General features: G+C 49.8%; 1 protein-coding gene across 4 annotated transcripts in view; it reads right to left on the bottom strand.

The window, feature by feature from the left end:
* PTPN2 (protein tyrosine phosphatase non-receptor type 2) overlaps positions 1–8,238 on the bottom strand; it is a 114,257-nt gene extending 106,019 nt beyond the window's left edge. For 2 of the 4 annotated variants that reach the window (XM_062201324.1, XM_062201326.1), the window contains exon 1: positions 8,069–8,236. In XM_062201324.1, the coding sequence (XP_062057308.1) occupies positions 8,069–8,137 (69 nt within the window). In that variant the 5' untranslated portion in view covers positions 8,138–8,236. Of the gene's footprint in view, positions 1–8,068 lie in introns of all 4 variants that reach the window. The other 2 variants (XM_062201327.1, XM_062201325.1) reach the window with 2 other exon arrangements.
* Positions 8,239–15,083: the final 6,845 nt, after the last annotated feature.

Raw genomic sequence — 15,083 nt, 5'->3', positions numbered from 1 at the left:
GGGTCTGAGTACATGGCCTATCTGCTGCTTTTCCAGGCGCACTAGCAGGGAGCTGGATCAGAGTGGAGCAGATGGGACTCAAACAGGAACCCACATAGGATGCTGGCATCACAAGTGGCAGCTTAACCCCCACTATGCCACAATGCTGGTGCCAAGTAAAATAGTTTTGATTTACCTGTCACACTGGAGCATCCTGCAAGTACAGTTTTTTCTTTTTTTCCAGATTTATTTATTCATTTAAAAAGCAGAGTTACAGAGAGGCAGAGGCAGAGACAGAGAGAGGTCTTCCATTCGCTGGTTCACTCCCCAGATGGCTGCAACGGCTGGAGCTAGGCCAATCTGAAGCCAGGAGCTAGGAGCTTCTTCCAGGTCTCCCAAGCGGGTGCAGGGGCCCAAGGACCTGGGCCATCTACTAATGCCTTCCCAGGCCAAAGAAGAGAGCTGGATTGGAAGTAGAGCAGCCAGAACTCAAACCAGCACCCACATGGAATGCCAACACTGCAGGCAGCGGCTTTACCTGCTACACCACAGCGCCGGCCCCTGCAAGTACAGTTGAGCATCCCTTATCCAAAATTGCAGGGACCAGAATTGTTTCAGATTTTGAATTTTTTGCATTTTTGCATGTAGAACCCAAATCTAAACATAAAATTCATTTACATTTCATAAAACATGGATAAAGCCAGAGGTAATTTTAAACAATACTTTTTAGGGTGCCTGGATTTTGAATGCCACTCATCAGAGGTCAAGAATTTTCTACTTTGAGCCGGCGTCGTGGCTAAACAGGCTAATCCTTTGCCTAGCGGCACCGGCACACCAGGTTCTAGTCCCGGTCGGGGCACAGGATTCTGTCCCGGTTGCCCCTCTTCCAGGCCAGCTCTCTGCTGTGGCCAGGGAGTGCAGTGGAGGATGGCCCAAGTCCTTGGGCCCTGCGCCCCATGGGAGACCAGGGTAAGTACCTGGCTCCTGCCTTTGGATCAGCATGTTGCACCGGCTACAGCGTGTTGCACCGGCTACAGTGCGCCGGCCACGGCAGCCATTGGAGGGTGAACCAACGGCAAAGGAAGACCTTTCTCTCTGTCTCTCTCTCACTGTCCACTCTGCCTGTCAAAAATTAAAAAAAAAAAAAAATTTAAAAAAAAAAAAAAGAATTTTCTACTGTGGCATCATATGGTATCATGTCAGTGCTCAAAAAGTTTCAGATTTTGCATTTTCAGATTAGTAATGTTCAACCTGTAATAAAAGAACTGAGTTCACTATATCTGAATTCTAAAAATTAACTTACAAATTGTAAAATCTGCTGATAATAATTGAACTACAAATGTCTAATTAGGAAAAATAATTAGCCGGTGCCGCCGTAGCTCAATAGGCTAATCCTCTGCCTGTGGTGCCAGCACCCTGGGTTCTAGCCCCAGTCGGGGCACTGGATTCTGTCCTGGTTGCCCCTCTTCCAGGCCAGCTCTTTGCTATGGCCCAGGAGTGCAGTGGAGGATGGCCCAGGTCCTTGGGCCCTGCACCCGCATGGGAGACCAGGAGAAGCACCTGGCTCCTGCCTTCGGATCAGCGCGGTGCGCCAGCCATAGCGTGCCGGCCGCAGTGGCCATTGGGGGGGGGGGGGGGGGAGGTGAACCAACGGAAAAGGAAGACCTCTCTCTCTCTCTCTCTCTCTCTCTCACTGTCCACTCTGCCTGTCAAAAAATAAATAAATAAATAAATAAATGAAAATTTTAAAAAAAGAAAAATAATTAGTCAGTTAAGAGTTCCATGGTTCATAAACCCTAATAAATCAGCCACATTCTTTCTGAACCATCACTTACTAGAAACATTCTGATTCAGCTTTTGCTATTTCCCTAGTTTCACTCCTTTCCCTGAAAAGCTTACTAAACTCTATCCCTTTCCTCTGCCCATCTCATGCCCCAGCCTGATTCAGTCAGCAATCACCAGTGACTAAAGGACAGGCAGGAAAGCAATCATGAATACTGCTCAAAAAGACAGAATTAACTTCAGACTATATAATGTTATCACTTTGTCAAACAGAACAAATTTTCGAGAAATCTCACTTCTGCCAAGTATACCCTTTCAAGGCCAAGTCTTCCACAATGGGTTCTTGATTCTATCAGCTACTGATTTTTGAGGTTTCTGGCTCCAAAAATCACCCTTTCTACACATTTATTCAACATCTACCTTCTCTCTCGTGGCTTATCTCCACAATCACATAAACCTATCACGTTGCACTTTTCTCCTAAGAAGTCATTCATTCAACAAATACTTACCAAGTGCTTACTGGCACTATCTTCCTAAAGTTCTGACAAGGCAGAGAAGATCCACTGGGACTAACAGAGTCTGCTCTGCTCCAACCCAAGAACTTGTTGCTGAGAAACCTCCTGTTACCTGAAATCAGGCTATAAAACAACTGTGCGAAGGGGATAAAAGGACTAAGAGGCCAGTTTTAGACTCAAAATATTCAATGTATTTTTCCTCCAAAAATTTCAGTAAGATATAATGCAAAAGTTCTCATATCACTGAGCTCTTAGTTGTGTCTAGTTTTTGCTCAAGAGAGAAGCTTTTCTTTGCCTAGTCCCATTAGTACTACCAAAAAAAGCACAACTCTTCACAAACATCATCACAAATATCACCCATTGTTGATAAACAAAGCGGAACATTTTTTCCATACTCAAGCAGTGAAGCTTTCAATAGCAGTTTTCTTAATGCAATTTGTGTTCCTGAAATAATCTGCTGCTGAATTATATCCAATTCATCCAATGAAAGGGGAAGTCGTGGAATGCTATAGATGTAACAGGGGCTCAGAGCCAGCAGGGGCAGTTTGGGAAGGACCTCCCAACCCCAAGGAAGTGAGACTTCAGAGATGAGTAAGAGGTCGTAAAGCAAGAGGAGAAAGAAAAATGGGGTAAGTGCCAAGGCAAAAGGAACAACACTTATAAAGGCCCTAAGGGGAGAGAACAGGCAAGGCACAATTTCATGAATCGAACATACGGGAAAGGGTTGGAAAGCGATAGGCAGCACATGTGGTCTTTGTGTCAGGCTTCATTTCAGCTACTTCTTTCCCACTCCTTCCTTTTATGTTGGGCTCCTCACAAGAGTGGTTCACACTTGCTTGTTCACACTCCACCCCACCTGTCTTCTCAACTCTGAGCATCTCTCTTCTGTAATCCACTATAACTGCTCTCTTGAAGGCTGGTTTTCTGACTTCGATTCAATGGATCCTTTCAGTCTTGATATTATTTATCCCTGGTGAAGTTCCAGGCTCTGCTGACGACCCCACCCCCACCCCCACCCATGGCTATTCCTCTCTGTTCTGTTTTATAAGCTCCTCTTTCCCTACCTGTCCTCCTAAGTGCTGTTACCTCTAGCATTTCCAAACCCTCTAGTATCTTCCCGGAAGCAGACACCTTACTGCTATCTAAGACTTCAAATGTCAACAGCATGCTTATGATTTCCACAATTATATTTAACAGCTCAGACCTCTCTCTTAAACTCCAAATGTATATTCAACTATTTCAATTTCAATGTCTCACAAGTATCTCAAACTGAATTGCAGTTTCAAAACCAAACACATCAGGGCCAGCACTGTAGCACAGCAGGTTAAGCATCTGCCTGCAGCGCCAGCATCCCATATGGGCGCCAGTTTGAGTCCCAGTTGCTCCACTTCCAATCCAGCTCCCCACTGATGGCCTGGGAAAGCAGTAGAAGACTGCTTGGGCCCCCACACCCATGTGGGAGACCTGGAAGAAGCTCCTGGCTTTGAATCAACTCAGTTCCAGCCGTTGCAGCCATCTGGGGAGTGAACCAGCGGATGGAAGACCTCTCTCTCTGTCACTCCCTCTCTGTAACTCTGCCTCTCAAGTAAATAAATAAATCTTTTAAAAAAATCTATTTCTGTAACATTTTAAATCTGTACTTCCCCTCCATTCTCCCTGCCACTGCCTAAATTCAGGAGCTTATCATCTCTCTAGGTTCATTCCAGCAGATTACCTCCCTGCCTACACACAGCCCTATCCAACGCTCTAGAACAATCCTACTAAAAAGCCAATATAATCACATTACCTCTAGTCTTGAAATTCCTCAGTGAGTCCCTATTAACTACCTCAGATTCCTCTGTCTGAGCCACAAGGGCCTGGATTCTAGGTCCTGCTTATCTTCCAGCCCCTCAACTTCACAGCAAACAGGGCACAAGACTATTCTGTTGGTAGCTCTCAGTATTCTACATTGTGCCTTGTGTGCACTTCCTTCCCTGGAAAACTAACTCTCCCATCCCACACCCCAGCCTTGCCTCTTCACCAGACCAACCGCTCCTTGAAGACTTAGGTAAAGCCCTCCTTCCTCCAGGAAATTTCACCAGAATGCCCAGGTGTACCCTTCTGGGAAATACGTGATTCCTAGGTACCTACTTCCATGGCACCCTATGCTTAAAACAGCTTTCATTTATCAAAACCTTTTAATTTGCTTACCTATGTACTACTCTCCACTAGGCTGGATCTCTGAGGGAAGAACTCTTTTTTTTTTTTTTTTTTTTTTTTGACAGATAAAGTTAGACAGTGAGAGAGACAGAGAAAGGTCTTCCTCCTGTTGGTTCACTCCCCAAATGGCCATGGCCAGAGCTACGCCAACCCGAAATCAGGAGCCAGGTGCTTCCTCCTGGTCTCCCATGCGGGTGCAGGAGCCCAAGCACTTGGGCCATCCTCCACTGCCCTCCCGGGCCACAGCAGAGAGCTGGACTGGAAGAAGAGCAACTGGGACTAGAACCCGGTGCCCATATGGGATGCCAGCGCCGCAGGCAGAGGATTAACCAATTGAGCCACACAGTGCCGGTCCCAGAACTCTATCTTTAGTCAGGAATCCTCAAGGCCTAATACTGGCATACATCAGACCTGTTTATGAGTGAACAAATGAAAATACAGAATTGCAATGAAGTCCTCAAGAGAACAACTCCTACGATGTGACAGACTCAGGAGCAGGAGTCCTGTCAGTGGCATTCTGCAGAATCCCCAGAGTCCAGAGCGAAAGCTGGCATGCCACTGGAGATCAGTATATACTTGTAGAACGGAGGAACAGATGTTCTAGAGTCACAGGAAAATACTAAGTACAAATTCTTCCTGACTTGCTTTCCATGACTAACTTTCCCGGTTTGTGACCTACTTTTACTGTAATTATCAGGGTGGATGACATGGTTTCTACTGACCAAAAACTAGTACCCTGTGCTTTCACTAGTAAAATATAACACAAGCATACAGCAACAAAATAAACTACAGGATTCCTGGTTAGAAGTCCACAGGAGGGTCTTCTCAGCTCCTTGAAACTGCACGTCAAATTTTCAACCAGTCCAAGTATGTGCATTTTTCTAGCAAGAAGGATCACAATTTTCCTTGAATTCTAGAATATATTAAAAAAAAAAAAAAGAACAAAACCCTACTTAACAAAAATGTTAGCCTGAATTAAGCTGCATTCACCTTTCTCTTCTCAGATCTGTATTTTGATATATCACTGGTAAGTTGAGCAGCAGTAGCAACTGCTGAAACAAATGTATACAACTGGCCGGTGCTGCGGCTCACTTGGCTAATCCTCCGCCTGCGGCGCCGGCATACCGGGTTCTAATCCCAGTTGGGGTGCTGGTTCTGTCCCAGTTGCTCCTCTTCCAGTCCAGCTCTCTGCTGTGGCCCGGGAAGGCAGTGGAGGATGGCCCAAGTCCTTGGGCCCTGCACCCGCATGGGAGACAAGGAGGAAGCACCTGGCTCCTGGTTTCAGATCAGCACAGTGCACCAGCCGTGGCAGCCATTTGGGGGTGAACCAACAGAAGGAAGACCTTTCTCTCTGTCTCTCTCTCACTGTCTAACTCTGGCTGTCAAAAAAAAAAAAAAAGTATACAAATGGCACACTCTCCCAGAGATTCCTACTAGAACATGCATTAATGTTTTCTATACTTGGAACAGTACTCAGGGCCAGCACTGTGGTATAGTGGGTTAAACTGCCGCCTGCAGTGCTGGCATCCCATATGGGCACCAGTTCGAGTCCTGGCTGCTCCACTTCCGATCCAGCTCTCTGGTATGGCCTAGGAAGCAATAGAGGACGGCCCAAGTCCTTGGACCCCTACACCCGAGTGGGAGACCCGGAAGAAGCTCCTGGCTCCTGCCTTCAGATCGGCGCAGCTCCAGCCTTTATGGCCATCTTGGGAGTGAATCAGTGGATGGAAGACTTCTCTCTCTCTGCCTCTCTATAACTATGCCTTTCAAATAAATAAATCTTTTTTTAAAAAAAAGAAGATAGTATTGTAGGGACCAGTGCTGTGGCATAGCATGTGAAGCAGTCACTTGCAGTGCCAGCATCCAACATGGGTGCCAGTTCAAGACTTGGCTGTTTCACTTCTGATCCAGCTCTCTGCTGTGGCCTGGGAAAGCAGTAGAAGATGGCCCAAGTCCTTGGGCCCCTGCACCCACGTGGGAGCTCCTGGCTCCTGACTAGTGAAGCTCTGGCCATTGGGGAGTGAACCATCAGATGGAAGACCTCTCTCTCTCTGCCTCTACCTCTCTGTAACTCTGCCTTTTAAGTAAATAAATAAATCTTTAAAAAAAAATACCCACTAATGTTCTTTAAAAGTTAGTGAGCAATTCTTACCTACTCTGCATCCAACTGAGTCAAGGTTTATTATACTATCAGCCAGTGTTTAAGAAAACATTACATTTGAACATGACACAGGAAATATTTCTACTGTCATCTAATTAAATGAAATGGGGAAAAACCCAGGATTACCCAGATTTACAGGAAAGCTTTTTCCTTCCTTTCACTGTATACAGTGAACCAAACATCAAAGCAGCATTTAACTAACCAATCACTAAATTCAATCTTGGGACTAATATGCTAATGATTCAACAGAAGGGAATAAGCAATTGTATCATTTTAAAATAAATTAATAAAGCTTTGAATTAAAGAGTTATCAATATAAAAAAGCTAGTCAGAGCGTTCATACTACAGAATCCATCAACTGGATCATGCCGTACTGACTGGCCTGAGACGGCGGTGGCCTACAGGTGAGGAATGGGACGGGATAAGATGGTACCTTCCGGGGTGACTGGTTGCCTGTTTTGAGTGGTGCTTGCACGGATGGACACCTCTGTGCAACTCGTTTCAATGCACAGGTAAAATCTGTGTGGCTTACTGCACGTAAAATATGCCTCAGTAAAAATATACATAGATTTATACTAAAAAGAAAAACAATACTCTCGTCACTGAACTAACAGTCAAAGTCTCCCTCCGTTGCGGGAAGGCGACCCACACGCACACGTTGAGTCCGCACCAGCCTCCAAGAACACGAACGCTCGTGGGCCCCCAACCAGCGACGGCCGCCTTCGGAGCGGGGGTCGCAGCAGCCCGGGTCGGCGTCTGGGAAGGGCCGGCTCCGGCAAGTTCCGCACCCACGGCGGGCGATCGGCTCCGACCGACGCCGACCCCCGCCCCGGGAGCGCCCACTAGTTCCGCGGACACCAGCTGCCGCTCGCTAGACCACGAGACGCCGAAAACGGTGTCCGCCAGCCAGAGCCACGCACGGGGGCCATGGGAGCGACCGTGATGCTGCAGCCCGGCCCCGCGACAACCCCCACGCCCACCTCAGTTCTGCCCCGGAATATCCCACGCCCACGCCCGCTGCTCCCCAGCGCCCCACTCACGCCGGTCCCCCTCACAGCCACACGCGGCTCTGCCGGGAACCTGCACCCACACCTCCTCCCGCTGCCAACCCCACAACGGTTCCTCCGGGCTCCCCGCCGGCCTCCCCACTCCCGACCGCGTCACGCTGTGGGGGGCACCCGCACCCGCCACAAGGCGCCGCTGTGGCGCCGCCTTCCAGAACCAACTCCGCGCTTGCGCTCACTAGGAGGACGCTCTTCGAAATCTTTTTTTCAAAAGGGGCAAGAAAGCGGTCGGCGCAGGCGCGCCCCTGACGCGGGCCGCGCGCCGCCACTTCCGCCCTGAGCGGGAGGCGGGGGAGGCGAGAGTGAGCCGGCGGGCGCGAGCCCGGGTCCTCGGAGGACGGCGGCTGTCGCGTGGTCCCGCAACTCACCAAGTACAGCGGCTGCCAGCGACACTGAGCATCCAACTCCTCGAACTCCCGCTCGATCGTAGCAGCCATGGCGGAGGGAGCGAGTTGGCGCGAGCGGAGCCTCCGCTGGCGGAGAGGCTCAGGCCCCGCACGATCCGGGCAGAGCGCTGGTGGTGCAGCGCATGCGCGCTCCGCTCCCCGCCCCGCCCCCACGTTGAGCCCGACCGGCTGTGGGGAAAGTACCTGGAGCGTCGGACGTCAGCGCGCCGACTCTGTGCGCGCGGGGTCGGACGGCGGCGGGGCGGGGCGGGACGCTGTGGGGGGCGTGGCCAGGGGCACCCAGGTGGGAGGGGCGGGGCCGGGAGGACCACCCAGAAGCTGCGGTCCCGCGGCGCTAGCGGGAAGTGGCCTGGGGGCCGGAGGGAATAGCGCGAGGGCGCTGGGAGTGAGACTCGCCCGAAGTTCCCCAGAGAGGTCGGAGACATGCTCCACCTTGATGTCCCATTTCTCGTTTTAGTTTTCGTTTTTTTTTTAATGGGATCTTCGCTTTACATCTAGGTCAGTTTATCGGCGTGTGTCCAACTTCGGAACGAATGTTTCAGCGCTGATGTCAGCCTCCCGTAGGCCTGTGGGTTTTCTGCAAAAATCTCAATGTCATCGTCACGAGGAGTTAGGAAAATTTTAGCTGTGCCACCCAATATTGAAATTTAAATCTTAACCAAACGAATGAAATTAACTCAGTTCTTCAGCCAGCCGGGGGCCACATTTCAAAGGCTCAGCACCACCTGTGGCTAGTGGCTGCACCCCCGCAGAGCTCACTTCTATCATCAAAGTTATTTTGGACAGAGCTGCCCGAGAGGATAAAAATACTTGAGGTAGAGTCACGTAAAATAATGAAAGCTGGTCAGAAAGAAACAGAAGGCTGCAGGAGCTAGAAAAATATCTTAGTAAAAATTAAAAATCACCACTTTTCTATTGATAATGTAATTTTAGCATACGTGGAAGCTTCCTCCAAAAGAAGCCCATAATCAAATAGTCTGGCTTCTGTCATCGAAACTGCCCAGATTAAAGGCATGTCTCCCACAATACCCTGTGGCTACTCCGGGAGACGTTCTGTCCTACCAAGGAAAGTCCTTTTGCCCACTTAAAGTCAAGGGAGGCAGTGGGGGCAGTGTTTGGCTGAAGGGCGGGCAGTCTTGCGCTGAAAGCAAGTTTTGGTCACCAGGTATTCTCCAACCTTTGGAACTCGCTTGTCAACCTCCCTACTGGCAGGAGCTGAACCTGCTCCTTGCTTCTCTAATATTTTTTCCTTCAAGATTTGTTTATTGGGGCCAGTGCTGCGGTTCACTTGGCTAATCCTCCACCTGCGGCGCCGGCACACCGGGTTCTAGTCCCGCTTGGGGTGCCAGATTCTGTCCCGGTTGCTCCTCTTCCAGTCCAGCTCTCTGCTGTGGTCCAGGAGTGCAGTGGAGGATGGCCCAAGTCCTTGAGCCCTGCACCCACATGGGAGACCAGGAAGAAGCACCTGGCTCCTGGCTTCAGATCGGCACAGCGCCAGCCATGGCAGCCATTTGGGGGATGAACCAAGGGAAGGAAGACTTTTCTCTCTCTCTCTCTCTCTCTCTCTCTCTCTCACTGTCTAACTCTGGCTGTCAAAAAAAAAAAAAATTTTGTTTATTGAACAAGTGTTGTTAAGCTGCAGCTTAGGACACCTGTATTAGAGTTGCTGGCTTGAGTCCTGGCTACTCCATGCTTCCAATCCAGCTTCCTGCTACTGTGCCTGGGAGGCAGCAGGTGATGACACAAACACTTGAGTCCCTAATGGTTCTGCACGCGAGAGCCAGATGGAGTTCCTGGCTCCTTCCGCTGTGGCCTGGCCCAGCTCCAGCTGGCAGAGCGAGAAAGAGGAAGAGATCTTGTGTTTGCTAGTTCTCTCCCCAAATGGCTGCAACATGAGAATGGATCTGGGCCTTTGATATGTTTCCCTTCGCCTGCTGGCAGGCATCACATTTTGTGGGTACAGAGTTGAAGAAGAGGCATTGCAGGGACGGGGCTGACGTCTCTGTCACAGTGTATTCAGGGTCCTGCAAAGCCAGCAGCCGTCGCTCACCAGCGCTCTGCTCCTGGATGCTTTTCCTAGTGGCTTCGCGTGAACTGCCCTCCCACGCACCCTAGAGAGCTATTTCCAGCAAGCTCTAGAAGGCAACGTAGTAGATGGAATGGTAGCCTCCCAAGAATATGTGTGTCTGTAATCTGTGAATGTGGCTTATAGAAAATGTTGGAAGATGCAGTTAAGGTAAGGATCTTGAAATGAGATTTTCCTGGATTATTAGGGTGGGCCCGAAATTCAGTGACAAACACCCAAGAGAAGGGCGAGGAAAAGGCCACGTGAAGAGGAGGCAAAGATGAGGCGGTGCGGCCTCAAGGAAACCCTGGAGTCAGCAGCAGCTGCACGAGGCAAGAAAACCTGCACCCCTTCGGAGGGAACACAGCTGGATAGACATCTTGATTTTGGCGTTCTGCCTCTAGAACCAGGAGAGAAGCAACTGCTGTTGTCCTAAGCCACCAAATGTGTTGTGAATTGTTAAGGTCGCCAGCTGTACCAAGATTTCCGGCAAGTTCTATCATCGTTAGCACCGCAAGGACAGGCCTTCTCCAGGGAGGTCTGAATCTCAGCCCAGCGGTGGTGGTGGGACTGTGAGGAGGGAGGGGTACCTTCCCCCACGCTCGGTCTCTGCCAGATGGGCGGTGCCTGCCAGACACCCCTATTCCTGTAGCCTCCAGGCCGCCACAAAACACACCAGACACCGGAGTAAGGGAAAGGGTTTATTGGGGGAAGCCCGACAGACTGGAGGGAAGGGGCGAAGAAGACAAAGAGGGAGAAGGAGAGCGTAAGAGAGACAGAGATCAGGAGATGGAGAGGAGGAGAGAGCCACAATGTTCAGGAACAGGTCCTTATAAAACTTTGCAGGGGGTGGGCAGGGAAGTAGGAGCAGCGAATCCCATTAGGATGGGGGTGGGGCTGACACCGGTGGTTGGGCCACGTGGCCACCTGGCTTCCAGCAATGGTGGCGGGGGCTAGAGCCTAGGATGGCGTCGGGACTGTGCCATTTTGCTAACACCCAGCGTCCTCTGTACTTTTTACTAGTAAATCACTGCCTACTCCAACCTGCTCCCACTTCTGATTCTTTTTTTTTTTTTTTTTTTTTTGACAGGCAGAGTGGACAGTGAGAGAGAGAGAGAGACAGAGAGAAAGGTCTTCCTTTTTGCTGTTGGTTCACCCTCCAATGGCCGCCGCGGTTGGCGCGCTGCGGCCGGCGCACCGCGCTGATCCGATGGCAGGAGCCAGGTGCTTCTCCTGGTCTCCCATGTGGTGCAGGGCCCAAGGACTGGGGCATCCTCCACTGCACTCCCGGGCCACAGCAGAGAGCTGGCCTGGAAGAGGGGCAACCGGGACAGAATCCGGCGCCCCGACCGGGACTAGAACCTGGTGTGCCGGCGCCGCTAGGCGGAGGATTAGCCTATTGAGCCGCGGCGCCGGCCCCACTTCTAATTCTTTATATTGGGGCAGGTGGTGCAGTGGGGAAGCCACCACCTACACCGCTTCCATCCTACATGAGAGTGTCTGGATTTGAATCCAGGCTCCATTCCTTATCCCAGGGAATAACGGTTCCTTGCTTGGAGGCAGCAGTGAGGACTCATAGTGGAGCCCCTGTCACCTAGGTGGGAGGCTGGAATGGAGTTCCAGGTTCCTGGCATTGGCCCAGCCTGGCCCCAGGCACTTGTTTGCATTTGGAGTGTGAACTAGCAGATGGAAACCCTTTCTCTCTCTCTCTTCTGTCTCCCAAATGAATAATTTTTTTTTAAAAGAAAGAAAAATGGCAGCAGCACTAGAAAGACAGCAGAGCATGAGCAAAGAAAGAGCCTTTTGGTTCCAGAAAATCTTATCCAGCGCTCAAAGCCAGCCAGGCAAAGCTGGCTTTGGTAAAGAAGGAGCGCAGGAAAGGAAGAGGGCTCAGGGTTAAGTAACTGCCATCTTTGCACATGGGTCCCCTCAGCAGCAGCACGCAGGACGCAACTTGGATGACCAGAAGTGAAACCTCATGCCTTGCAAGTGCCACATAATGAGGAAAAATAAAGAAGCTGGGCCTTTGTTGTGGGCATCCAGAAGGTTACTGAGTGCATTTTCTGGTGCAGTGGACCCTTGCAAGACCTCGCTGGAGAAAGTCTCCAGGGGTGTCTTTGTCAGTTACCTCCTCCCCCCACAGCCTAAAAATGCTGCCTCTAGGAGAGCCTATGTGACCTGGGGATTTCCAACTCTGAAGTCCATCCAGGCTCTGGCAGAGGCCAAGGACAAGACCCTCGGACAGAAGACAGTGCTGAGGAGCACCTGGGGACAGCCTTCACTGATGAAGTCACCTACCTGGGGAAGTACTGCCGGTGGTCTCACCGTCCTTGCACGCTCTCCACCTCTCTGTGGCCTGCCGTGGCACTGCGAGTAAAGTGGGCTTGCTTAAGGGAGACGGCCTCAGCTGGCTGGCAGGGGTGAACGCATCAGTCCAGCTGAGCTAGAACCAGAGTTTCTGAGAGCACAGCACACTGGAAGTGTGTGTTTTTGCTTTTGGAAACTGTTGTCGAGTGTCTTCAGAGAAGATTTTCCTGGCTTCTCTGCGGTGACCGGAAGAGAAGGGTCAGGAAAGACAGGAGGTCATGATCATCTCCCATCACTGCCCGGGTTCGAGGAAAGGTTCCATTGTTTTCCATGCTGGCCTCAATATGCCTTGGAGGACGGAGTCCTGCTTTGTCACATCTGTCCTAGGGTTTGGTGTTGGTAAATGACTAACTCAAGTATGTGTGCAAGGCTCCCTAAGAACTCCTGCAACAGTGAACCCTGAGAAGTCTTAGGGCCTTGGTGTGAAAAAACTTGAAACACAGGACGAAGAGCACAAAACAAGTGTCCAGGTGCCTGTGCTGTGCGTCCCATGCCCCAGTTTTCCCGTGACAGCTTTGCAAGCTCAGACTCACCTGGCTCCAAGTGGATCTGGTGATTTGGGGATGCTGGCCTGCAACTGGCTTAGTCTTTTTTTTTTTTTTTTTTAAGATATATTTATTTTACTTGAAAGTCAGAGTTACACAGAGAGAGGTAGAGAGAGAGAGAGAAAGAGAGAGAGAGAGGTCTTCCATCTGCTGGTTCACTCCCTAGATGGCCGCTATGGCCGGAGCTGTGCCAATCCGAAGCCAGAAGCCAGGAGCTTGTTCCAGATCTCCCACATGGGTACAGGGGCCCAAGGACTTGGGCCATCTTCCACTGCTTTCCCAGGCCATAGCAGAGAGCTGGATCGGAAGTGGAGCAGCTGGGTCTCGAACCGGAGCCCATATGGGATTCCGGCACAGCAGGTAGAGGCTCTACCTGCTATGCCACAGTGCCAGCCCCTGGCTTAGTCCTTTTCTTCAGCTCAGGACTTCAGAAAGACCCATCTGCCAAGAAAATATGCACACACTCAAAATTTTGCTTGGAATTTTAGGGTGCTCCTAGATTCTTCTCCACAGGGACCTACATTCCCTACGTGAGGAAGCCCTGCTGTTGTCACCAGGCCCTGGTCTCACTCGTCTCCTTCCGGTCTGTGTCCTGGGGAAGACCACAGCTTTTCCCTTCAAGCCAACTGGGGGCTTCCTGTTAAGGACAGAGTGCCCAATTATGTTGCTTCCTTAACCATGCATAACTAGGAAAAGGCCCACCATTTTCCCACTGAGCTTTGGTGTGGAACGTCCTGGTTTCCCTGATGATCAGCCCTTTCCTTAAAAGCCAGACCAGGAAGGAGTGAGCCACTTTCTTGTTTTGGCATGAATGAGATTTGCACTATTTGGCTTAAGCCCCAGGTTGGTAGCTAAATTGGGCCTTTTCCTTGCATATTCTGGACTCTTTGTCCTGCTGGTTAGGATGTAGTATACCAGCCACAGGGTTTCTAGAAATACTGATTCTGATAGCAGTAGGTCTGATACTGCTTGTGTTTTTTTCAACAGTGTCTACCCCTAAATGGGCCCTCCTTTTGCTCCATTCCCTCTTAGCTGGACTTTTAAGTAGGAGGCAAGGATGTGCTGGGCCCAGGTTAAACTTGAAATTATGCTTGACCATTGTGTTCCCTGGTTCTTTAAGATCAGCGTGGCTGCATGTTTTGGCTGTTGGGGCCCTGGAACATAGCTGTGAAATTGAGTTGGATGCCTTAAAATTATGCCAGGATATGAGGTAATTAATTAGGTTGGTTGATTTCAGAGATTACCTGCCAGGGATAGATGTTATAGATATTACTCTTCTACTATAAAGCATTGTGAAACCAGATTACTCTAAAATGATGCATCACAAAGTCATGGAAAAAAACAATTGTGCAGATGGAAGACTGGGTTTTGTATGCCAGATCTGTCTTATACTGAATGTGAAAACAGTGTTTCCTTGCTTACCTACAAAATAGAGCTAACGTCCTCCAGTCTGTCTGCTTCACATAGTTGTTAAAAGCACTAAGTGAAATAATAGTCTTTTTTATTTTTTTTTTAAGATTTATTTATTTTATTTGAAAGACAGACATACAGAGAGAAAAGGAATGAGAGAGATCTTTCATCCGCTGGTTCACTCCCCAAATGGCCACAATGGCCAGAGCTGGGCCAAGAGCCAGGAGCCTCTTCTGGGTCTCCCTGCTACTTTCCCAGGCACATTAGCAGGGAGTTGGGTCGGAAGTGGAGCAGCTGGGACTTGAACCAGTGCCTATATGGGATAACGGCTCTGCCAGTGGAGACTTAAGCTTCTATGCTACAGCACAGGCCCCACTTGTAGTCTTTTTTTTTTTTTTTTAAGATTTTTAAAAATTTGTTTATTTGAAAGAGTTACAGATAGAGGAAGAGACATATAGAGAGAAGTCTTCCATCCACTGGTTCACACCCTAAATGTTTGAAACATCCATAGATGAGCCCATCTGAAGCTAGTAGTCAGGAGCTTCTTCTGGGTCTCCCATATGGGTTCAGGGGCCGAAGGACTTGGGCC

This window comes from Lepus europaeus, chromosome 9 (genome assembly GCF_033115175.1).
Source record: "Lepus europaeus isolate LE1 chromosome 9, mLepTim1.pri, whole genome shotgun sequence".
NCBI lineage: Eukaryota > Metazoa > Chordata > Mammalia > Lagomorpha > Leporidae > Lepus > Lepus europaeus.
This window is presented reverse-complemented; position numbering and strand designations above follow the sequence as displayed.